A 24752-nucleotide genomic window follows, 5' to 3' on the forward strand; every position below is an offset into this window, starting at 1 on the left:
CTGGCACCCAAAACAACCCAAACGTACCTTTTTTCAGACACGGATATCTGAAAAGTTTCACTGTCCCGTAATCATCAGCTGACACCAGAACCTGTCCCCCGAAATTAGCGTCTACAGAGTTGACGTCGTTAACGTCGGAATATTTAGGCATGATGCCGTTCACTTCCGAACCAGACGTGCACGTCCAACGGGCCCACTGCACGCCCTTCAGGTCGTCCTTGGACACGTCTTTACCTCCTGGAACAGAAGACAAGCAAAGCGGCTTTCAGTTTACAGACTGGGTAATATCACTCACCGGACATTCTATAGAACGTTCTTCTGGTTGGGGAATCGTTGGGTAATATCACTCACCGGACATTCTATAGAACGTTCTTCTGGTTGGTGGAATCGTTGGGTAATATCACTCACCGGGCATTCTATAGAACGTTCTTCTGGTTGGGGAATCGTTGGGTAATATCACTCACCAGACATTCTATAGAACGTTCTTCTGGTTGGGGAATCGTTGGGTAATATCACTCACCAGATATTCTATAGAACGTTCTTCTGGTTGGTGGAATCGTTTGGTAATATCACTCATCAGATATTCTATAGAACATTCTTCTGGTTGGTGGAATCGTTGGGTAATATCGCTCACCAGACATTCTATAGAACGTTCTTCTGGTTGGGGAATCGTTGGGTAATATCACTCACCAGACATTCTATAGAACGTTCTTCCGGTTGGGGAATCGTTGGGTAATATCACTCACCAGATATTCTATAGAACGTTCTTCTGGTAGGTTGAATCGTTGGGTAATATCACTCACCAGATATTCTATAGAACGTTCTTCTGGTTGGTGGAATCTTTGGGTAATATCACTCACCGGGCATTCTATAGAACGTTCTTCTGGTTGGTGGAATCGTTGGATAATATCACTCACCAGACATTCTATAGAACGTTCTTCTGGTTGGGTAATCATTGGGTAATATCACTCACCAGACATTCTATAGAACGTTCTTCTGGTTGGGGAATCGTTGGGTAATATCACTCACCGGGCATTCTATAGAACGTTCTTCTGGTTGGGGAATCGTTGGGTAATATCACTCACCAGACATTCTATAGAACGTTCTTCTGGTTGGGGAATCGTTGGGTAATATCGCTCACCAGATATTCTATAGAACATTCTTCTGGTTGGTGGAATCGTTGGGTAATATCACTCACCGGGCATTCTATAGAACGTTCTTCTGGTTGGGGAATCGTTGGGTAATATCACTCACCAGATATTCTATAGAACGTTCATCTGGTTGGGGAATCGTTGGGTAATATCACTCACCAGACATTCTATAGAACGTTCTTCTGGTTGGGGAATCGTTGGGTAATATCACTCACCAGACATTCTATAGAATGTTCTTCTGGTTGGGGAATCGTTGGGTAATATCTCTCACCGGGCATTCTATAGAACGTTCTTCTGGTTGGGGAATCGTTGGGTAATATCTCTCACCGGGCATTCTATAGAACATTCTTCTGGTTGGGGAATCGTTGGGTAATATCTCTCACCGGGCATTCTATAGAACGTTCTTCTGGTTGGGGAATCGTTGGGTAATATCACTCACCAGACATTCTATTGAACGTTCTTCTGGTTGGGGAATCGTTGGGTAATATCACTCACCAGACATTCTATAGAACGTTCTTCTGGTTGGTGGAATCGTTGGGTAATATCGCTCACCAGACATTCTATAGAATGTTCTTCTGGTTGGGTAATCGTTGGGTAATATCACTCACCGGGCATTCTATAGAACGTTCTTCTGGTTGGGGAATCGTTGGGTATTATCACTCACTGGACATTCTATAGAACGTTCTTCCGGTTGGGGAATCGTTGGGTAATATCACTCACCAGACATTCTATAGAATGTTCTTCTGGTTGGGGAATCGTTGGGTAATATCACTCACCAGACATTCTATAGAACGTTCTTCTGGTTGGGGAATCGTTGGGTAATATCACTCACTGGACATTCTATAGAACGTTCTTCTGGTTGGGGAATCGTTGGGTAATATCGCTCACCAGATATTCTATAGAACGTTCTTCTGGTTGGGGAATCGTTGGGTAATATCGCTCACCAGACATTCTATAGAACGTTCTTCTGGTTGGGGAATCGTTGGGTGATATCACTCACCAGACATTCTATAGAACGTTCTTCTGGTTGGGGAATCTTTGGGTAATATCACTCACCGGGCATTCTGTAGAACGTTCTTCCGGTTGGGGAATCGTTGGGTAATATCACTCACCAGATATTCTATAGAACGTTCTTCTGGTTGGGGAATCGTTGGGTAATATCACTCACCAGACATTCTATAGAACGTTCTTCTGGTTGGTGGAATCGTTGGGTAATATCACTCACCAGACATTCTATAGAACGTTCTTCTGGTTGGGGAATCGTTGGGTAATATCACTCACCAACATTCTATAGAACGTTCTTCTGGTTGGCGGAATCGTTGGGTAATATCACTCACCAGATATTCTAAAGAACGTTCTTCTGGTTGGGGAATCGTTGGGTATTATCACTCACCAGACATTCTATAGAACGTTCTTCTGGTTGGGGAATTGTTGGGTAATATCACTCACCAGACATTCTATAGAACGTTCTTCTGGTTGGGGAATCGTTGGGTATTATCACTCACCAGACATTCTATAGAACGTTCTTCTGGTTGGGGAATTGTTGGGTAATATCACTCACCGGGCATTCTGTAGAACATTCTTTTCCCGCTCCCATCGTTGGTTTGGAGGAACTTGCTGTCCAAAGACCAGTCCATGTGTGTGATGAAGGACAGGGATCCGGTGCACTCCCCAACCTTTTTATATCGCTGAACGACCCCGTAGATGTCCACACAGCTGTCGTTGGAGCCGACGGCAAGAAAATTACCATCGGGAGAATATTTCAGCTCATGGATGGTCTCTTTCCGGTCCTTGATATGGACGACCTCGGTCATGTCCCTGCGTCAAAACACGATTACAGAAAAGTCAGATGCCTTTAATGACCAAAAAACACAAAATCGATATAAGACAAACTGACCCTGAACTGGGAAGCCTTTTTAGTAAGCGGCGCGTCTGCTTGGACACAGTACCTGACCCGGAGCACCGTGAAAGAGCCGTCCTTCATTCCTAGAGCCAGGTGGATGCCGTCGGTACTGACGGCCGCACATCGAATGGGTTCCTCCATATTACACCGAGCTATCAGGGCATGGTCTACTAAACTCCATATCCTGCCCCAAAACAAACAGAAACAAGGAAAACGTCACAAATATATCTTTCCTCCCCCTCACGTCATCCTATGGCTCACGCGATCATCGACACGTAACACGTGAGAGTCTACGCGTTTCCATGAAGAGATCCGGGCGCTCAGTGCAAAGGCCGATCCTACGAAGGACGCCCTGGACACCGGTAACGATCGGCCAACATATTCCGGAGCAGGGAGAACGTGGAACCCATTGGAATCTTGCTTAGTAAACGAGTCAAAGACTCTTCGGTTTCCTTCTTTAGGAGATTTATTGGGAGAAAGCTGTATAAATGATGTCGTTTCGCGTTATCAGCTCCACCGGATAACGACAGCCTTCAGGGGGGGCATTTAAATCCTACATGAACATAGAAGAACCTAGAACTTGACTGCAGGGTAGGGAGCCGCCTCTACGGCACGGCCGCTTCTTCGGCTATGTTAACGTAATCGGCTCCGAGGAAACATTGCGACAGGATAATTGGAAAAGGGCCTTTTCGGGAATCTGGAGTTCGTGCTTCTCCTCCCCGCCATCGTCGTCTCCAGGTGGATCTCGGCCAACTTGTTAATGATCCGGCGCAGACCGCGAGTTCATTAACTAGAAAGCCTTTACCTGGAAGACCGAACGCCAATAATAATAATAAAAAAAAAGATAAAACGATCTGTATTTGTGCTGCGTCGGCAGATGACAAACGCCGCAGGAGCAGGAGCCGCAGTCACTAATGTAATTGCGGCGACAGAATAAGTAACGGAATATGTTCCCAAACCGCCCGGAGAGATGGCTGGAGTCTCTGACGCCGGGGCCGGAGGCAGCTAAAGGGAAGGGGCCTATCAGACTATAATCCCCATCATCCTTGCTGAGGTTACAGACGGGGCAGCATCTGTTCTAATCTTATTCTAATGCCGACAGGTGTCACTCCTTCAACGGGAGATCTTCTATCCGACTATATACCCTGCTGCGCCACCGGGCAGAGCTGTCCTCCATAGTGATACCGAGTATAATGTCTCCTTTACAGCCTGTATAATAATATCATATAATATAATTTTATGCTCTATTACGCTACATTTGAAGCGACCGGTGTAAGTTAGCCCCAGGAGCTTACAATCTAGAGGTCTACACTCAACCTGTCCGGATTTTACGATTCTCCATCGGTGCGGAGGCTGAGAGTACGTCTGAGTTCACTGGTCTACGATATAAAACCCACAGGGGGTCTCTGTAAAGGTCGGGAGCGCTTGCCCGTTGGTAAGCCACCCCCTGGGCTCTTCGACGCTCGCTTGGAAGTGAAGGTTAATTAGCGAGAGATCGTTAGTGACGTCGTTATTAGACCTGTTTACAGCCGGCTCGTGGGACAGTCCGTTTGCTTTCCTAACAGGACCGGGCAGAGGCTTAATGGCTGAAATATTTGCGGAATTAAATCGGAGTCAGCGGCTGCAGGCAACGCACGTCGGCTGTAACGGATTTAACGTGCGCGGCTACAGAGCCATACCGCGGGCGACGGTAGCGGTGATACATTGTTACAGTCGGGGGGGGTCTAACCTCACTGATTGGTCGTCGTGGTGCAGGTGACGACGCCAACGTTCTGCCAGGTTAGCGGTGATAGATTGTTACATTGATCGGTCGTCGTGGCGCGGGGGGGTAGCGGTGATACATTGATCGGTCGTCGTGGCGATGGGGGGTTATCGGCGATACATTGTTACAGTCGGGGGGGGTCTAACCTCACTGATCGGTCGTCGCTCCCGGTGATGGCCAGCGGTTTGGTGGGGTGGACGGCCAGAGCCCACAGCTCTCCTTCGCAGTGTCCCTGCATGATGAGAAAGGGTTTGTTCCTCTCGTGCACCACGATCTCAAAGATCTCGCTGTCCTGCGTCCCGACCAGGATGTGATCGCCTCTCCAACACACGCTCCGCACAGACAGACCTGCCGGAGGACAGAGGGGGTTAAAAGGGCAAGAAGCGCGGCGGTTTATTCAGACAGGGCAGAGGGGCGAGAACAGCGTGGCTTTTGGGATATGTACCAGACCAGCACGGGGCAGAGGGTAGCAGAGATAGCAGATACCCCAGCGTTTGCCTCCTGTACAGCACACATATTAATTACTATAGGGGTAGGAAGCATCTGGCAGCGGACTGCTACGGCTATCATGCAGTGGGCACTCCCAGTATGCAGTGGGCACTCCCAGTATGCAGTGGGCACCCCCAGTATGCGCAGACTTTACCTTTGTATCCCTGGTCGGTTTCCCTGAGATCAATCACAGTAATTGGTTTAAAATTTAAATCCCACAGCCGCACGCAGCTGTCCCGGCCGCCGGTGGCAAAGCCTTCTTCACACGCGTTCATACTGAAGATTCCTGCCTGGGATACAAAGAGCGGGCGTCAGTGATCTGTACCCCAAAGTGCGGGCGTCAGGGATCTGTACCCCAAAGTGCGGGCGTCAGGGATCTGTACCCCAAAAGCACGGGGGTCAGTGATCTGTACCCCAAAGCATGCGTGTCAGGGATCTGTACCCCAAAGTGCGGGGGTCAGGGATCTGTACCCCAAAAGCACGGGGGTCAGTGATATGTACCCCAAAATGCGGGCATCAGTGATCTGTACCCCAAAGTGCGGGGGTCAGGGATCTGTACCCCAAAGTGCAGGGGTCAGGGATCTGTACCCCAAAGTGCGGGCGTCAGGGATCTGTACCCCAAAGTGCGGGCGTCAGGGATCTGTACCCCAAAGTGCGGGGGTCAGGGATCTGTACCCCAAAGCACGGGCGTCAGTGATCTGTACCCCCAAAAGCACAGGGTCAGTGATCTGTACTCCAAAGTGTGGGTGTCAGGGATCTGTACCCCAAAGCGTGGGGGTCAGTGATCTGTACCGCAAACATGCTCCAACACCACTCACTCTAACACATACACTTACATACACTCTCTCACACCACTAACCCTAGGCTCACACACTCATGCTAACACCAAATACTAACACACACTAACACAACATACACTCACACATACTTACACCACACAGTAATACACACTCTCCAACACCATACACTTACACTCACTCACTCACTCTCTTCCGCTCCTGTCATCATTGGAACTTCTCAGCTCTCCCTGCCTCTACCTCTTACCTCATACGGAGGCCTGTCCTCGCGGCAGATCGCTCCCCAATCACATAATATCTAAATAATTACATTTCTAAGGCATAAAAAATAATCGTGGTCTCTATAAAGAATGCCCAAAATTAGATATTTTGTCATCTCTCCATGGAACGCGCATTGTACGTTATCTGCATTCACCTCAGAGGGAGCACCGATCCCAGAAGGGGTAATGAAACGTTAGAAGACGGCGGCGGTATACGTCGAGGGTCTGTACTCACAGCGTGCGCCCCCTGGATTGTACGCGTTAGGTTTAACCCCTTCCAGACATATATGTCCCCGTTCAGAGCCCCGGAGTACGTCAGCTCGTCCCTCGTGCATGCCAGGCACAGAATGGTTTGCAGGTCGCCCGTCTTCCCGAACACGCCACGCTTGGGGGTCAGCGAATTGCCGCACATACTCCAAAACTGCAACGAGAACGCGACAGAAATAAAAACACGAAAAAATAACACGAAAATAGAACTTTTTTTTAAAAAAATGCCTCGTTTGTGATCGCAAATATTATTATTCTCTGGAGCTTCCAGAAACATCTCTCCCTGGCTACTGAATAAGTCTCAAAATAAGGATTTTTGTGCCCAAAATGCTAGAATCCAGGACTTCTCATTTTCTTTTTTTTTGTAGAATAAGTTTATTTCCATGAAATTTCTTTGCAGGATACATTTATTTTCAGCATTTTTTTTTGTAAAATAAGTTAATTTTCATTAAGGTTTTTTTTGTAGGATAAATAGATTTTCATTCAATTTCTTCGCAGGATGAATTTATTTGCAGCATTTTTTTTAAGTTTATTTCCATGAAATTTCTTTGCAGGACAAATTTATTTTCATCCAATTTATTTTTTAGGCCTTTTTTTATTTCCATAAAATTTCTTTGTAGGATAAATGTATTTTCAGCATTTTTTTTTGTAGAATAAGTGTATTTATTTATTTTCATTCTTTGGAGGATAAAGGCCTTTCCTTGGCCCTTGGCGCAGGTCCCCTCCTCCGTATTGTTAATAATAATGTGATTTTTTTTTTCTTGTTTTATCGCTTAATCGGATGCTTCCAGCGGATTTCCCATTTGTTTCCATCCCGGCCCGTTTCTGCGGTGGTTTGACCTCCGTCTTCCGAGTTAATCGTGGTTCAGGATTCAGGAGCACGGACGCTATTACCGCGCTGCGTATCGGGGGGCGAGAGACTGCCGGCGAAATCTGCCGGGGATTAAAAAGGCGGCCGCGGGAAATAAACGGAGGCTCGGTTCTAAGAAACACTAAAAAAAGCAATTTACTGAACGAACTAACCCAAATCTTTGAGTGGGAAACCCTTGGACTCCATCTGCTCTGGACTACAATTCCCATCATGCTCTCTGCTTAGAGACAGTTTTAGGTCAGTTTATTGAATGTTTCTAACCAGAGACGCATCAAAGGGGTTAACGCAGTGAACCCGCTGACCCCACGTGAAGCATTAATACTACCGAAATACTCCGACCACTGGTGAACGAGGGTCATCTCTCAGTCTTTGTGGTTCGGACTCATTCCCTTCGGTTGGATTTTTTCCCCAAAAACACTAGTTTTTGACCCATTTTCCATTTGGTAAAATAGAGATCTAAGATCTTCCTTGAGCCAGGAAAATACATTATTTTTATCTACCCAAGAATGGGAAAAAAGGGGGGTCAGCGTTGCCCCGGTGGGGTGAGATGGGGAGTATCTGGAGGCTTTTATCACCCCTTGGCCCAAATTATCTTTTTTTGTCTCCATTTTTGCCGATACGTGCAGGTTTTAATTATTTCTGAATGATTCTACGCACAAGCAACGTCTTGGACAGGTCTACAAACCGTCTGCCGGAGTCCGCGGACCCCGTCAGTGAATAAAACGAATCTGTGCCCCGCAGGCTCGGGGGGGGGGGGCGAGGACGCGCTTGACCTTTTGGGGACATCCGGCCTCGATGTGAATTTAAATATTTATCTTTCTGTGAATAATTAATTTAGGGAGTTAAATAATTCAAAATAAAACAGGGCAATGAAATGTTATTGAAGCGGCTTCTACCTGCTGCCAGCCTGCAGCGCTCCGAGCCACGGCGTGGACAGGGAACCCGCGCAAAATAAACGGATATTCACGTACACGGGGCGGATTCTGGACACGGATATTCATGTACACGGGGCGGATTCTGGACAAGGAGACGGGGGGGGGGGACTGCTCGATGCCGGCAATCCATGCAGAACATGTGAGCAGCCAATGGGAGTAAAGCAGGGAATAGATCCCATCTCTCATTGGCTGTACACTGTTTGCCGGATTAAAGCTCCTAAATTTGTATCATTTATTGCTACAAAAGGGATTTTCACCAACAGCAGGCGTGTAAAGGGTTACTGAGGATCTGAAAAGAGTGTGCTAAGAGCGAGCGAGCGAGTGCGGCCGCCGCGCCGAGTCAGGGACCGCGTTTCACGGTGAATCCACTGAACAATAGTATACTCGCGTTGTACAGCGCTATGGAATGTGATGTCGCTATACAACTCGACAAATAAGAACAACGAACCCCATACCTGTATTTTTAAAGTGAAATTCATGGATTTCTGGCAGGCAAATAAAGCAGGAGATGGTCGTGATTTTCATTTTTTACCTTAATGTGTTTGACGCCGCAGCTGACGAGTTTGTTGGGCTGATAAAGGTCCCAGGAGATGTCAAATATCTGCAATAAAACCAAATAATAACTTCATTTATTATTGATGCCCCTCTTTCCTCCCTGAAGCCCCTCTTTCCTCCCCTGATGCCCCCCTCTCTCCTCCCCTGATGCCCCCTCTCTCCTCCCCTGTTGCCCCTCTTTTCTAGGAGGTGAGAATGTTTGCTGGGTATGAGGGGATCGCAGGGTTCTACGGCCCTAAAAGCCCCGATAATGTGTATAGAAACAGCAGGGAACGGCTTTATAAATTAAACGGGGCAAATAAACCCCATGATTCTTCCTCTAAATGCCCCGCTCAGTAAGTCCGGGGAAAGCCGTCGGTTTTATACAGAGAGAGGAATCTTCACATCTCTCCCAGAGGAAGCGTCCGGGTGGAATTTCGGGTTATCGGATGTGACAGCAGAATTTGGTCCGGATCCCTCGCTGCCCCGGCGATCGAGCCCCCGAGGCGCTGTCACTGGAGATGAATTTCCCCCACCGGGTGATTAAAGTCTCCCCGTGGAACGGCCGCCGGGGACGGGGGCAGAACCTGCGCGAGGACAAATCCAGCAGCGCCTTCCTCGTGGAGTCTTTAAAACCCCCATGTAATTTTTATATAGCGAGTGTTTTTGGATCCCGGAACGTCGGTCGTTACCCTGTCCGTGTGACCGGGCGCCATCGCCAGCAGCTTTCCTTTCCTCCAGTCCCAAACGCAGATCGTATTCTTGGAGTCGAGACCCACTGAGACTAGCCGCTGGCGTCCGCGGGCATCGATGCCATCAGCGAAAAACGCAAAGTGATCAAAGAGGCAAACAAGTTAGAAAATCACTTAAGATACAAAACTAATTTCAACGTAAATCCATCCCTCTTCGCCATTTCTACTGGGGACATCTCACTGGGTTCCTGTCCATACTGGGGACATCTCACTGGGTTCCTGTCCATACTGGGGACATCTCACTGGGTTCCTGTCCATACTGGGGACATCTCACTGGGCTCCTGTCCATACTGGGGACATCTCACTGGGCTCCTGTCCATACTGGGGACATCTCACTGGGCTCCTGTCCATACTGGGGACATCTCACTGGGTTCCTGTACTGGGACATCTCACTGGGTTCCTGTCCATACTGGGGACATCTCACTGGGTTCCTGTCCATACTGGGGACATTTTACTGGGTTTCTGTACTGGGACATCTCACTGGGTTCCTGTACATACTGGGGACATCTCACTGGGTTCCTGTCCATACTGGGGACATCTCACTGGGTTCCTGTCCATACTGGGGACATCTCACTGGGTTCCTGTCCATACTGGGGACATCTCACTGGGTTCCTGTCCATACTGGGGACATCTCACTGGGTTCCTGTCCATACTGGGGACATCTCACTGGGTTCCTGTACTGGGACATCTCACTAGGTTCCTGTCCATACTGGGGACATCTCACTGGGTTCCTGTCCATACTGGGGACATTTTACTGGGTTTCTGTACTGGGACATCTCACTGGGTTCCTGTACATACTGGGGACATCTCACTGGGTTCCTGTCCATACTGGGGACATCTCACTGGGTTCCTGTCCATACTGGGGACATCTCACTGGGTTCCTGTCCATACTGGGGACATCTCACTGGGTTCCTGTCCATACTGGGACATGTCAGTTAATAATATGTTTATTACTCCCTTATTTCCATTCAGTATCCAAGACTGACCATCTGGAAGGCCAGGTTGGACAACTGCCTGTGGCCCCTGGCTAAAATACAATGAATATTACTGCAGGTTATCGTGAAGGCGTCATAATCTCCTTTACCCTGGACCGGCTGTGACTCGTAAACCCTTACTAAACACAATCTAGCTTCTCAATGGATTCCATTCATCCATCGCTCTACCTGTCCGTCCACATCGAACGCCAAGCAAGCTATCCCATGGGTGTGGACGTCCTTCAGTATGGAGACCGTCTGCACGGTGTACGAGTCCCAGACGCAGATGTACGGCTCTTTCCCAACTTGTCCGGTGGCCACCAACACTCGCTCTGGATGCAGGGCCAAGCTAGGAGAACAGAGAGGTCACTTGGTTAATACGAGGTCCTAGCGAATAAAGAGTCGCGGCATCCAGAATCAGATTGATTTACCAAGGTGGCACCCGTCCAGGTTCAATCATTCCAACCGCGCATGTGATGTCTCACAACCAGCCCACCACGAGCCAACCCTCACTAACATTACTTAGTATATATAAGAACCTTCATGTAACTGCTTATTATCAGCCTTAACGACTGAACGGTTCGCCACCCCTAATGGAATAATTAATGGAATGCATCGCCCTTTAATAAGAAATGGCTACAAAGTATCTCCGCTGACTCTGACGTTCTGGATCGGAGACGAGGCCTGGAGATGACCGACGGACTCATTTCTCAGAGAAGGTGACAGCCTCTGGCGTGACGTATAAAAGAGTTCTCGGCGTTCTAAGCTCAGCGCTGGATACATTTGTAGAATTAAAAGCAAATCCATTTAGATCAGAGTCCATTGTCGAGGGTCAGCATTCCGCCCCGATCGCAGGACTTCTCTCATCGGCAATCAATCGGTCCACTTGGCGATGCAATGTGTGTGACTAAGTGGAGTGATTGGGTGCCTGCCCCCCCCCCCGGCTAATGAATGCCCATGGAGGGTTTAAGTTAAAAGCGGTGTCAAGAAGAGGGGCAGAACGTTCAAGGTCACAAAGGACAATGATAGAGACAGCTTGAGACGTCTAGAACAAGGAGTCTTAGATCAGCAGCCGCAGACGCGTTTCACAAACCAGCAATCTAATAAACACCCCGACATCTAACTGTCTCGAAATTAATAAACAGTCCTGGTCTTATGTATGACCAAAGACAAATATCCGATAAGATGTGGGGACTGCAGACCAAGAACGGTCCAGACAAGCCTCCAAAATCCAAGCAGAACGACGTCGAGTCGGCAGAACCACCGGACGTTAAATAAAAATATACGATTAGAATGAAACTATTATGTATGTTTGAATCACGGAGATCACAAAAAAATTATCTGCATGTGAGCAGCCAATGGCGGGTAAGCAAGGACGAGATTCCATCTCTTATTGGTTGTATGTAAAAAAAAAAAAAATTATACAAAAATTGAGCCTCGATGAAAAAATTATTATTATTATTATGAAAATGTAAACCAAATAGAATTTTCTGGGATATAATAGGAATTTGTTTTATTTTTTATATTTTTTGCATTTATTTTATTTTTTATGTATATATTAGGAGAATGTAGCAGGAAACGTTGAGCGAGAGAAGCTCGTGACTTAATGCCGGGTTTCCAGAGAAATGTCTGTGTCTGTAATCAGTGGAAATGTTTTAATATTCTGCGTTAATTGTTGTGAATTAAATAAAGTGAAGATTATTTTTTTTTTTTTTAAAGCATGCGTTTCGGTAAATGTTGTCCTGGGTGGAGCGCGGACAAAATAATAGTTAAAAAAATATATATAATAATATTAATAATAATATTAAAAAAAAAGACCGAGTCAAACAGGAGCCGGAATTCTGGTGGTGGGCAGCGGCATCTTCAGAGCTGTCTTGTTTGATCAGAGCGCCAGCATGTGAGGAGCGGCCGCCGGCAGAATGTGCTCCCCGCCATCCGACGACCGACTGGCTGGTCCTTTCAACATCTTCACCCCGGGGCTGCCGAAGGCTTCCACCGGGGGGCTTCTCCACATCTCCTGCCCCGCGCATGCAACCCTTTCAGCTCCGGAGAGACGGGGCCCTGGCTGACCCTGCACAATGTGTAGTTAAATCAGAAAGACAGTGTTCCAGAAACCTCCCTGTATTAACTATACATTATAAAGGGCATCTCACTGATTTACCTATACATTATAAAGGGCATCTCACTGATTTACCTATACATTACCTTGGCCCAGCTTGCTGCTTTACCTACACATTATATAGGGCCAGCTTGCTGATTTACCTCTACATTATGCAAGGTACTTCACTGATTTACCTATACATTGTACGGGGCCAACTCGCTGATTTACCTATACATTGTACAGGGCCAGCTCGCTGATTTACCTATACATTGTATGGGGGCAGCTCAGCCCCTCAGCTTCTTAATCTGCAAACTCCCAGTTTCGTGGACTTAAAGTAGAAGAGAACACTTTTATCCATAAAATCTGAATCCATAACGCGAACGCTCAATAATTACCCCGTATAACTGCACAGCCACCTCAGTAAACCCCCCCCGTTATGAATATCGTCTCTCTAGACCGGCCACCGACGTTCCCCGAGGGTAACAGGCAAATACCCCTCAGATCTGCCCATACCATGGGTTAATTAATATCTTCCTCATTCACGGGTGCCGGGGAACCAACGTCCATAAACCGGCCAAGGGTTATAAATCATCCACTGCCCTTAATGTCGGGAATCGGACGCCTCATCTCACAATTAACCACATCCACCGGTCGTTACGTCAAAAACCTACGCGAAGCCCATTCTGCCGGCTGAGAGTGATCGTCCCCAAAACGTCTCGGGGGCTTCTCTGACCTCCTCGAGCCCCGGCGGTGGAAGGGTTAATGGTTTAAACCGGGATCTTCCCCGGCGTTTATTGTTTGCTGGTTTCTATCAAGGACGGAATCCAATTATTCCGAGCGGAATCCTCGGCGCAGGAAACAATAACCGGCAGACAGAGTCATTATTTCTACGGCTGCTCCGAGACGCTCCGCTTCCATTTACTATAAAAGGAGAGCAGATAAAGCCCCCGGCGCGCCATCGGCGGAGCCGCACGTTATTTAACCGGTTAGTGGCCGATCCGGGGCGTGTGGCCGGTGCCCCGCAGGTATGGGGGGGGCGTGGGGGGGTCACCTTGCCTGCTCTCGTTTAGGGATTAAAAGGAGAGGGATGCGGATTAACATCGCTCTAGAAATCAGGATGAGGTTTATGTGGCTGCCGGCTCTCCGCAGAGTGCGGCTAATCCACCCGCGCCGACGTACAGCACACTGGCCGCGCACGCTGTACAGCTCTGAGGCGTAGGATGGCGCTACACGAACCCACAAGTCATTATAACAATCATCATTTGCTCCATACCTATCCAGAGATAAAAAAAACTGGATTTTCTGCACCCAGAGACAGCGTTGTACAGCGCTACGGACTATGGTGGTGTATTAATAATAATAATAGTTATACCACGGATTATTATTATTAGAGCAGCCGGAATATTGAATAAAGGAGTGCTTTTGACGGCCTCCGGTTTAACCCCTTTTCTGCCGCTCCTTCTGTAGCTGCCGGAGACGGGAGCGTCTTGCGCGGAATCGTCGTGCGAGCGCCGGGTGAACATGGCGGGATGACAGCAGCCTCGTCAGACGGGCTCCGGGAGTGAGATTAATGGAGGCCGTTTATTTAAGTAAAGCTCACGCCGATCTCAGCTCCAACACCATACACCTACATATACACACACGCACGCGCACGCACACACACACACACACACACACACACACACACACACACACACACACACGCTATATCTCCCTCACACCATGAACCTTAGGCTCACATCTAACACCAATCGCTGACACACACACTAACGCCATGCACTCACACGCTGACTCCACGTACTAACACACACACTCATACTAACACCTGACACTAACACATGCGCTAACATCATACACACACCACAGTAACAGCCCCACTCATATACCAACAACATACACTTACACACGCTAACACCGTCTGCTCACACACAAGCACATTCTAACATCATACAGTAACACACACTTACTCTAACACCGCGCACATACCTACATACACACTCACTCACACACACACACACACACACTCACTCACTCACACTCACTCACTCTCTCCCACCGTGGCTGCTGCTATTAAAGCTCCCGTCCCCATTCCTGTTTTTACTCTCGGTGTGAGCTGCCATGCTGATCGTGCCCTAAAACTGCAGGGTTACTTAGTGTGAGTTCCGTGGCCCCGTCGGGCTCCTCGGTTACTGGCCGACCTCACCTCGTATTCCCCCGGGGCAGATATTAAGCAGGGGGGGCAGATTCTCTCTGTGGTAATATGGAGGTCGCGTCGCATGTTCAGAAGGAATTCCAGGCAACCGCCAGGTTCCTTTAAGAATTAAAACCTCGTGAATAATGCACGGGATGAGCTGCAAGGACACCGAGCGACGCTAAAAACCTTCCTCGAGCTTTCAGAGGCGGAGCGCGCTGCAGCCATCAGAAGCCGAGTGACGATGACGTTCTTATCCGTGCCTGCGCTGCATCCGCCGCATATCCACGAACCTCAAGTGAACCTCGAATGGGTCTTTACAGAAGTTTAGACGTTTGATTTCGGGGACCATAAACATGGGGAGCTTTGTAAGCAGAAGGGGGTGGTGGATAAGGGGAACAGCCTCCCAGCAGAAGTGGTAGAGGGTAATACAGTGAGGGTATTAAACATGCATGGGATAGACATACGGCTCCTGAATCTAAGACGAGACCAACGACTGATGGAGGTTTGAGTCATAACAGCAGGAGAAACGGGCGGCTACACGGGGGCCGGATGGGGCCAATCCGCCAGCAGATTAATTCCAGTGACCCCCACAGCAGGTCTTCGGAATAATAACGGGGTCCAAGGTCCCCCCTTTCCGAGGGTTCGCGTACGGAGTATTATGGTTACCGGCCCCAGCCGCGTCGCCTCTTTCATGCAGTTTTCGTCTCCGTAAATTTCGGTATAAAAAGATCGCTCCAGATTTATGAAAATTCTCCGCAGAAACCAATAAAATGTTTCCTGTAAATCGCTCGCTCGCCACTTTTACTTTGATTAATAGGTTCTTCGGAGAGCGGCGAGCCTGCGATGGTGGAAGAATAATTACTCGCTGGCCCTTTAAAAAGCCTCGGGGGGGGGGGGGATTCACCGTATACAGATGCGTATCGATCGATTACGTTATCCATAGAGTTACCTGCCGTGGGGATCACGCTAATTAAAAAAACGGAATCCTCGGCAGGGGGCAGAATGAGGTACTTACCCATTATAATTTACCAACTGAAATGGTGGTATATAAGTAGAACAGCCTCCCAGCAGAGGTGGTAGAGGGTAATACAGTGAGGGTATTAAACACGCATGGGATAGACATACGGCTCCTGAATCTAAGACGAGACCAACGACTGATTAAGGTTTGAGTCTTTACGGCAGGAGAAACGGGCGACTAGACGGGGGGCCGGATGGGGGCCGATCTGCCGGCGGGTTCTAGGTTTCTATTGTTAAAAGCTGGGAATGGCTGACTTTCCTATACAGTACATGGCGACGTCCTGATGCACCTTTTCACCGATTTCCTCCGTCCGTGGCTCGGATAGAACTCCCTTGGATAACTTCATTCAGTCGCTGAAGGGGTTAACACATCTATTTAAACTGGAAATCCCGGCCAGATCGGCGTCTGTAAACGTAGCTGACGAGCAGCTGCGGCTCCCGGCTCCCGGGGTGCGCAGGAAATAAATCGCTTGCATATCACAGATCAAAGAACGCTGCCGGGAAGCGGAATCCGGAGGCTCCGCCGTAAACAGAACGCTTCGACGCCAAACGGTTTCCTGCGTCTATCCTCAGAGAGCGGCAGCAACGCTCGACGCATTTCCCGTGAAATCAACTCGGCGAACAGAAGATAATAAAACGGCTCCGGCTCCGTAAACCGAGGTTCACAGGGACCAGATTATTATTATTACTATCACTATTATCATTACTATCATTCTAACAATTATTATTCTTACCATTATTACTATTCCTGTTATTATTATTAATATTATTGTTGTTAACTATTTTTACTATTATTGTTACTATAATTCCTATTATCACTATTATCATTGTTACTATAATTACTATTATCACTATTATTATTATTATCACTATTATTATTGTTACTATTATCACTATTATTATTGTTACTATTATCACTATTATTATTGTTACTATTATTATGACCATCATAATTACTATTATTGTTATTATTATTACTATAATTATCCCCCTACTTGGTCCTCGTCTTAGATTCAGGAGCCGTATGCCTCCTCCACGCACGTTTAAATCCCCTCACTGGATTACCCTCTACCACTTCTGCTGGGAGGTTGTTCTGCTTATCTATCGCCCTCTCAACAAAACCAATTCTTCGTTGACGGTCATCAGAAATCAGCTCCATCAAACCAGAATTGGACTCGCCTGCTGGAGAACATGCGTGTCACGGAACAGCCACGTGTTCTAAAACATACATTGATGACTCCTGACGTGAAGCAAACGATCAGCGGCGGCCAATACTCCGAGAGACCTCGTCATCACCGGACCCAAGCCGATGGCGGTCACCGGTCTGTAAGAATAGAAGCTCTTGAGATAAAACCCGTCCGTCTCGAGGAGCACAACGGCCCCTGCGGTTTCAATCACATTTGCCCTCCTGCCCCACGTCAGGTGGCGCTGCGGTCTTCTCATCGATCGATGAATCAATAGGTTGAGGGGGCCGGTGAGCGCAGTGCGTCCTGCGACGTGTCGCGTGTTACACTGTAACGTTGCGGCTACGCGGATAACGCCTGGTTTCTCCGCCTTTACCGGCTGACTTTATCGACGGACTATCTGCTTCCTTGTGGCCACAGCCAGACCCCTTTCTCCATAACCCTTCGAATGCCAGGTGGGAGCAAGACACATTTTTTGGGGTATAAATGTTAATTTTGTGAGCGGTTTGCAGCGGGTCAGCAGAAGATTCTTTTTTGCCCATTAGTTGCCCCGGTCGGCACACAGCTGCCCGGATTTTGGCAGCTGACCCTCCTTGATTGGAACCTCACCGCGGGTCACGCGTTCCACCCACCGGGTGAGACGGACCTTGAACGCACATAAATTACCGGTATATAGCTGGATAGCGACTAGTCACCCTGCCTTGGGGTAAAAACAATCCTTCTAAGCGCCCGCTTTGGGTCGAGTCCTGGGTAAAGAGCTCTTTGTGGTTTCAGGTTGCCATCGTCCACGCGATGCGTTTATATCAGAGGGAAAGATCAAGCCGACGCAGCACGGAAACCGTATCCATTCAGTGACCCGCAGCGGGCGACTTGAAATTATTTTCCTGACACACAGCCTAAGTCGAGGCTTAGAGGCTCCTGGGCGCAGTATTCCCTCAGAGCCCACGTACTGTCATGCTAACACCTCCACTCACGCTAACACTATACACTCACATATACATACACCATTTCACTCCTCTCCCTCACACAACTGACCCTAGACTCATCCTGTAACATTGTGTGCTGACGCACACGCTAACACCATATACTAAACACATACACACACTCATGCTAACACCACATACTAACACAGACACACATACTCATGCTAACATCCTATACCCTATACTAAACATACCTACATGCTAACATCATACAATAATACACATGTAAACACTATACACACACGCTAACATCATACAATAACACACACTGCACAGCCATACAGCAACACACACTCATTCTTAAATACCAGACTCACTCTAACACCTTACATTTATGCATACACACTCAATCACCTTTACATCATATATTAACACCATACACTTACACGTACATTCACATCTTCACTCTAACACCATACACTTATGCAAATAGATAACATCATACACCTACACACACACGCTCACTCTAAAATGACATTCTTACACATACTCAATCGAACACCATGCGCATTCTCACTCACTATAACACCCGGTACACATACATGCATACAGACATACACACACTCATCCATGCAGCTCAGTTCCGCCTCTACTTCCCTCCCTGGGACCGAGTTGAACCCACAGCATTTCCAGTTGTGAAGACTTTCGGCTCCAAACACACACACACACACGCACACACACACACACACACGCACACGCACACACACACACACGCACGCACACACACACGCACGCACACCTTTCCTGTAACTGCCTTGTGAACCCGAGTTACGTTCTTTTTTTTCTAGACGCTCACTGAGTTTCTGTGCTTTTCTCCGCGTCACTTAATCATTCGCTCGTTAGAACGATTACAGTTAGGAGTGGACGTTCCGGGCTTCGGAGAGACTCCGCTGCCATTACCAATTAGTTGCTGTCAATACTTCCTACAGCCGCGGATTCCTTTCTACGCGAGACGGTACTCGGGAAAGGCGGAGGACTGGAAATGACGGGTACCTAGCAACTCCATTTTCATTTCAGATCAAGAGGCGATAAGAGGGTGGTGATTAAGTGGAACAGCTGCCCAGCAGAAGTGGTAGAGGTGAACGGTAGGCGGTGGGGGAATTTAAGTCTGCGTGGTATAGGCATTGGGTTATCCTGACTATAAAAACCAAGTAAGGTTTGGAACGCTCTTTGTGGCCCTTCCTTTTGGCCAAGTTCTGCAGACCCTCTCATATTTGTATACACAACGAGTTTCCCTATCCGACCTCGATTTGATGACATCACAAATCCATCCAGATACCCGGCTCTCCGATATATAATAGAATTCTGTAAAATATGTTTTTCCCTCCGGATTTATGAGCCGCTCGAATTGCGATAAAGACCCTGTGAGGTGCAATCGTCATGGAGACAGCTCCGGGATCGCATGCCGGCCACGACTTGCAAGAGGCTCTTCTGATCCGAACGATTGTTTCTGCATTAAAATTGCAGGACATCAGCTGTAAACCTGTACTAATCCGCATTGAAATAGCAGATGTTCCGCTACATTTCCTAGCGGGCTGGAACCCGGCCAACTGGAACAATTATAAGATGAATTCGTTTGGAACCAAAAACCTCTTATTTATGAGAAAAAAAACCACAAAACTGCTTTTCCAAAACGCAAACATCAAGAGCCAGTAATTAGAATATCAAAATATAATTAAACAAACATAACGATCTGATACGGTCTCTGCAACGAATATGATTCACCTGCGAGAGACCAGCGAGTATTAACAATTTCGGCAGATCGGCCCCATCCGGCCCCCGTCTAGTCGCCCGTTTCTCCTGCTGTAAAGACAGTAATCAGACGTTGGTCTCGTCTTAGATTCAGGAGCCGTATGTCTATCCCATGCATGTTTAACACCCTCACTGTATTACCCTCTACCACCTCTGCTGGGTGGCCCCTCCCCTATCCACCACCCTCTCAGTAAAGTAAAGCCTCCTTGCATTACATCCAAGTCTCTAACCCTTTAGTTTTATACGATCTCTTCAGGAAATATCCATCACAGACCGCATCGTATGATCATTCCATCTTTAGAACACCGGAACGTTACAAAAGCTAAATATTAGTAAATCGCTACATCTCAAAGGAAAAGTCCGGCAACCCTTCAGCCGTTCCTCCTAGTAGGACTTCCGGGGGATGGGTATTAATCGCATTGACACAGTAACCTGGGCATATGACCCACACTGACTAGGCGTTGCGTTAATTCTCAAATGTCACATTGTATCCACGGCTTATCCACCGGAGATTAAAAGATAGCAGCAGTAAGAAAACCGACGCGTTCCGCCATCCTGCTCATAACGGAACGGCCAACGCGGCCCACGTGTTATTAACTGCAGACTCAACACATGTTCAGATATATCGCGCATGCGATCCTGCAACTCATGAGGTCCCTAAAGAGACAACGGTGACGGAGGATCGGGCGACGTATCGGAACGTGTGATTGTTTGTTGTGTTTTATCATCAGTGTTACATAAACAAAAGATACAAAGTGTTTTATGTCATCTGATGACATAAGATGCGCAGAGACATCCTCCGCTAATTGGCTCCACACACACCAGCAGCCACGGGAGTCCGTGTTAACGATGGGGAGTAATGCTGCTCATTAATAAAAATTAAAAAAGGATTTTTTTTTTTTACTAAAATTCCCAAGAATTCACATGGGATTCACGTGCAAATATCATATATTTTATATATTCATATAAAATATATAAAATAATATAAAATAGAATCATCGAGCGGAGATTAATAATGACCGGTGTCGCGGTTCTCTGTGACATACAACATTATTCGCCGACACACAAGATTGCCCATTTACATACTAATTTCCATATTATTAATCAATTTAAATTAAAATTAAATTTAAATCAAATTGTCCAATTAATTTAAAAGCATGAGGGGTATCCAGGGTGGCAGGCAGGACAAATGCTGCAAAACTAATTACTGCCCCTCCTAACGCCCCTCTTCTCGACCAATTAGCTTCAACCACCAATCAGCTTCCACTAAAGAGGAGGAGTCACTTAAGGGGAGGATCAACATGGCTGCCCTAACCGGAATACGGATGGGTTGTGTTTTTTCACACACGTGTTTGTCGTTTTAATCTCCGATACATTCCTTTATTAGGACAATTAACCCAAAAATGCTGGATTTGGAATAGTTCCGACCCAAATTTAATGGCCACCTTTGAAGGCTAAATATTTTTAATAAGCATGGGAGGCTGGAGGTCACCATACAGTCATCCGCCATCCCTTGCACATTTTTTTTTCCCCAAAAAAATTCAATTCTTCAGGCAAAAAGCAAATGAGGTCATCTCCTTGGGGACAAGAAACAGAATTAGTTCGGTTGGACTAATTTTTTTTTTTTTTTTTTTTTTTTTTTACTAGAAGCTTAAAAAGGCCTAAAATCCTAAATTTTCTTTAATACCCTAGAACACACCCAAAAAAATTAAATACATAAAAAAAAAAATTGTTTTCCCATTAAATTGCGGCTTCTTATACATTGATTGCCAGATTTTTTTTTACATTTTAAAATATTTAAATAAAATTAAATGAAATTACGTGATGCGGAAGACAAGCCTCGTTTCGGCTCCTGATAAATATTTCATAAATCTGAAAACACAGATGTTATAATATATATATTATATATATATATTATATGTAGCAGAGGAAAGACGGATACCCGCTAGACCCAGGACAGAAACACAGACATTGTCTTCGTCGCGTCTGTCAATCCCCGCTGATTATAAAATCCAGATGGAAAAGGATTAATCTTAAAAAAAAAAATAATAATTTATGCAGGAAAAAAATCCAGTGCTGGGGATTAATTTTATAAGAAGAGTATATTTGTTGCAGCTTTTAAAGGAACGGGTCTGTGTAAAAAATGGTGATTTTTTTTTATCATATATGAATCGCGAGGTCAGGTGAAACCCAATGCACGGTCGCGGTCATCTACAGAGGACTATAATACAGATTATTATCGCTGTAAGAAGGATTAATGTTGGTGCCATGGGAACCGGGGATTCTCTTGTGGGCTGTCAGACACGGGGTTGGCCAAGAAGGATATCCAGCCTAATAATTTGGGTTAAAAAAATCTAATTTCTGCGCTCCATGCAGAATACACAATGCATGGCACATCGTTAGAGGTAGCCCTGCGCATGCCAAGGCCATGGCGGGAGGGAATGCGTTGTTTATTACGTTGTCAGACTTTTTCCTCCCATCCTCCTAAAGTGCTCAATACATGATGGGACTTGTTGTCAAACTAACGCAGAGCTTCATTATTTCACCCCCTGAGTATTGACCTATAGGATAGCACCCGGGGGAGCCCAATTCCATGCAGCTCACGCGTCAACTATTAATTTTGTGCAAAAAGAAAACATTTATTAGTAAATATGAGCTAGGATAGGACTGTAAGCAGTAGATACATTGAGGGGAAAACCAGTAGGGTTGGAAAATAGCTAAGCGAAGCAGACACCGCTAGAGATTTTGGGTCAGTACAGCTAAATCTGCATTAAAACAGAGCCAACATGCCCAGCGTGCGAATAAATGGCAGCTTCACCTGTTTGCATGCAGTGTAGAGGACGGGATAAATCTATCACAGGCTACTGAATCGACTGCAAAGGGAAGGAAAATTATTCAAAAGCGGCGATCCGGTGACTCTGGGCGGATATCCCTGTTTTTATCCCGGATTTTCCATTTGCGGTGTATTGACCCCAGTCCAGTTCATGCATCTGCCCTGCGTAGCCCACGATACCCCATAGCACCCAATACACCGCGCATGGCCTGGTCCCTGGGAGCTGTCCCAGACTGCGGTGCTGAACGTCTCGCTGACCAGCTGTGTTTACCCAGCGAATAGCGGATTACCGTTACAATCTACACGCCTGCTGCGACATGTAACACGTATTAACCCCTTCAGCGCTTCATGGTAAACCCCGCACAAGGAAGACATGTCCAGATATATATTAATAACCCGAAACCCACATATTACTGCATATCCCTCTGCATTTTTAGATGATTCTATTACAGGTCAGAACATGCTATATAAATATAAGTGGAATGTTGGGGAACATGGGGTTAAACTCTGAACAGTTACATGATACAATAACTGAACCAAATGTACTAAACTATGAGTATTTAGTGATTCAGGAGGCAGGTATAGAAAGTTACACATTGATGACAGTGAAGACTGAATTTAACTGTTTAAAAACTGCAGACAGGCTCATGCAGCCCTCCTGGAGAGCTCAACAGTCTCTTAACACACCAGCTATTCAGAAGTCCCTAGCCAGACACATGATACATCGGATCTGTGAGCAAGTGGGTTTATAATGAAGGTATACTTATATACCATGGAAAAGTGCAGAGCATACTAAAGTCAGGGATCCCTGTATAGAGATCTAAACCCCCCAAAAAACAATAAATACTTCTGGGCTGCCAACAGCAAACAGCACAGCCACCTCCATTTAGCCACAAAATTTATTTATTGCTGTTATCCAACAAAAACCTTTTAAACCTCAAGTATCAGAAATCTCTATTTATTGCAATATTCTATACAATGGCTCTACTGTTAGTAGTTAACCCCGTAAGTGCCACATTTCTGGAAGATGTATTCACACCTGGTTGTGAAAGTGTTAACTCCCAGACACACCTGTCTGGGCTGTAACCTGACCCTGATATATAATGTGCACCCCCTCCCTTCCCCCAACTAGGTGCAGGGGGTATTAATAAGAGGGGCTGAGCTTACTGCCCATCTGCTGGGCACATACTCACCAGACACCAAGGCAGCCCAACCCATGCAAACCTTAACCCTTCCACCCCCAGTGTCACCAGCACAACTGAGTCATGGGACACACTGTAGCAAGAAATAGACACCTGTGCAGGTACCTGATAATGTCATCATTGTGGCCCAGGTAGAATTTCTGCTTGTGTTCCCTGGTGTTGTAGACCACACCAACCCCAGCCACAAAGTACACAATCTCCTTGGCTGCTGTGTAGTACAGGTTGTTGCGGCATTGGTGTCCTCTGTAGCCATAGACCCACTCCAGCCTCAGGTGGCAGTTAGGGGCAGTCCTGTCAGCCATCTCCCAACTCTTAATTGCAGCCAGTTACCCCTTCAGGACCCTCCTGGTCTCCTGGACCCTCCTGGTCTTCAGACCTCCTATTGCATGTGCAGTGGGCTGGATATAATGTCAGTGCATCGATGTTCTCCTGCATGCAGATCCTCAGCCTAATGCACTGGGTGAGAAGGTGTTGCATGCTCTGTGCATGGCTCAGGGCTGGGGGGGGGGGCAGCTGTCCTTGGTCCTGTGATGTCCCTATGGCCTGCGCTGTGCAGTCTCCTGCAAGCTGCATCCACAGGCAGGTCCTTGGGCTGCCAGCCTCCTGCAGAGGGAATTAGGATCTCCAGTACTGGAATAAGGACTGCTGTCATTGGCACACCCCTCGCCTAAGACCGATTGGCTGATTCACTTAAAGGATGTGAAGTTTCAGCCAATCACAGGGCATTCTTCCCAGTCATGCTCAATCCTCCTCCATTGAGAGTTAAAGGTCTAGCATCCTGGGTATGGGGG

At 47.0% G+C, this 24752-nt stretch overlaps 1 protein-coding gene across 1 annotated transcript in view; it reads right to left on the reverse strand.

Moving 5' to 3' along the window:
* EML5 (EMAP like 5) overlaps positions 1-24263 on the reverse strand; it is a 41690-nt gene extending 17427 nt beyond the window's left edge. Inside the window, exons 1-10 of the mRNA XM_053475522.1 lie at positions 24067-24263; positions 10885-11044; positions 9662-9760; positions 8968-9036; positions 6598-6783; positions 5460-5595; positions 4963-5164; positions 3101-3238; positions 2713-2969; positions 28-237 (exon numbers count right to left, since the gene is read on the reverse strand). Of these exons, the coding sequence (XP_053331497.1) occupies positions 28-237; positions 2713-2969; positions 3101-3238; positions 4963-5164; positions 5460-5595; positions 6598-6783; positions 8968-9036; positions 9662-9760; positions 10885-11044; positions 24067-24263 (1654 nt within the window). The remainder of the gene's footprint in view (positions 1-27; positions 238-2712; positions 2970-3100; positions 3239-4962; positions 5165-5459; positions 5596-6597; positions 6784-8967; positions 9037-9661; positions 9761-10884; positions 11045-24066) is intronic.
* Positions 24264-24752: the final 489 nt, after the last annotated feature.

Source organism: Spea bombifrons, chromosome 9 (genome assembly GCF_027358695.1).
Source record: "Spea bombifrons isolate aSpeBom1 chromosome 9, aSpeBom1.2.pri, whole genome shotgun sequence".
NCBI classification, from domain to species: Eukaryota; Metazoa; Chordata; class Amphibia; order Anura; family Pelobatidae; genus Spea; species Spea bombifrons.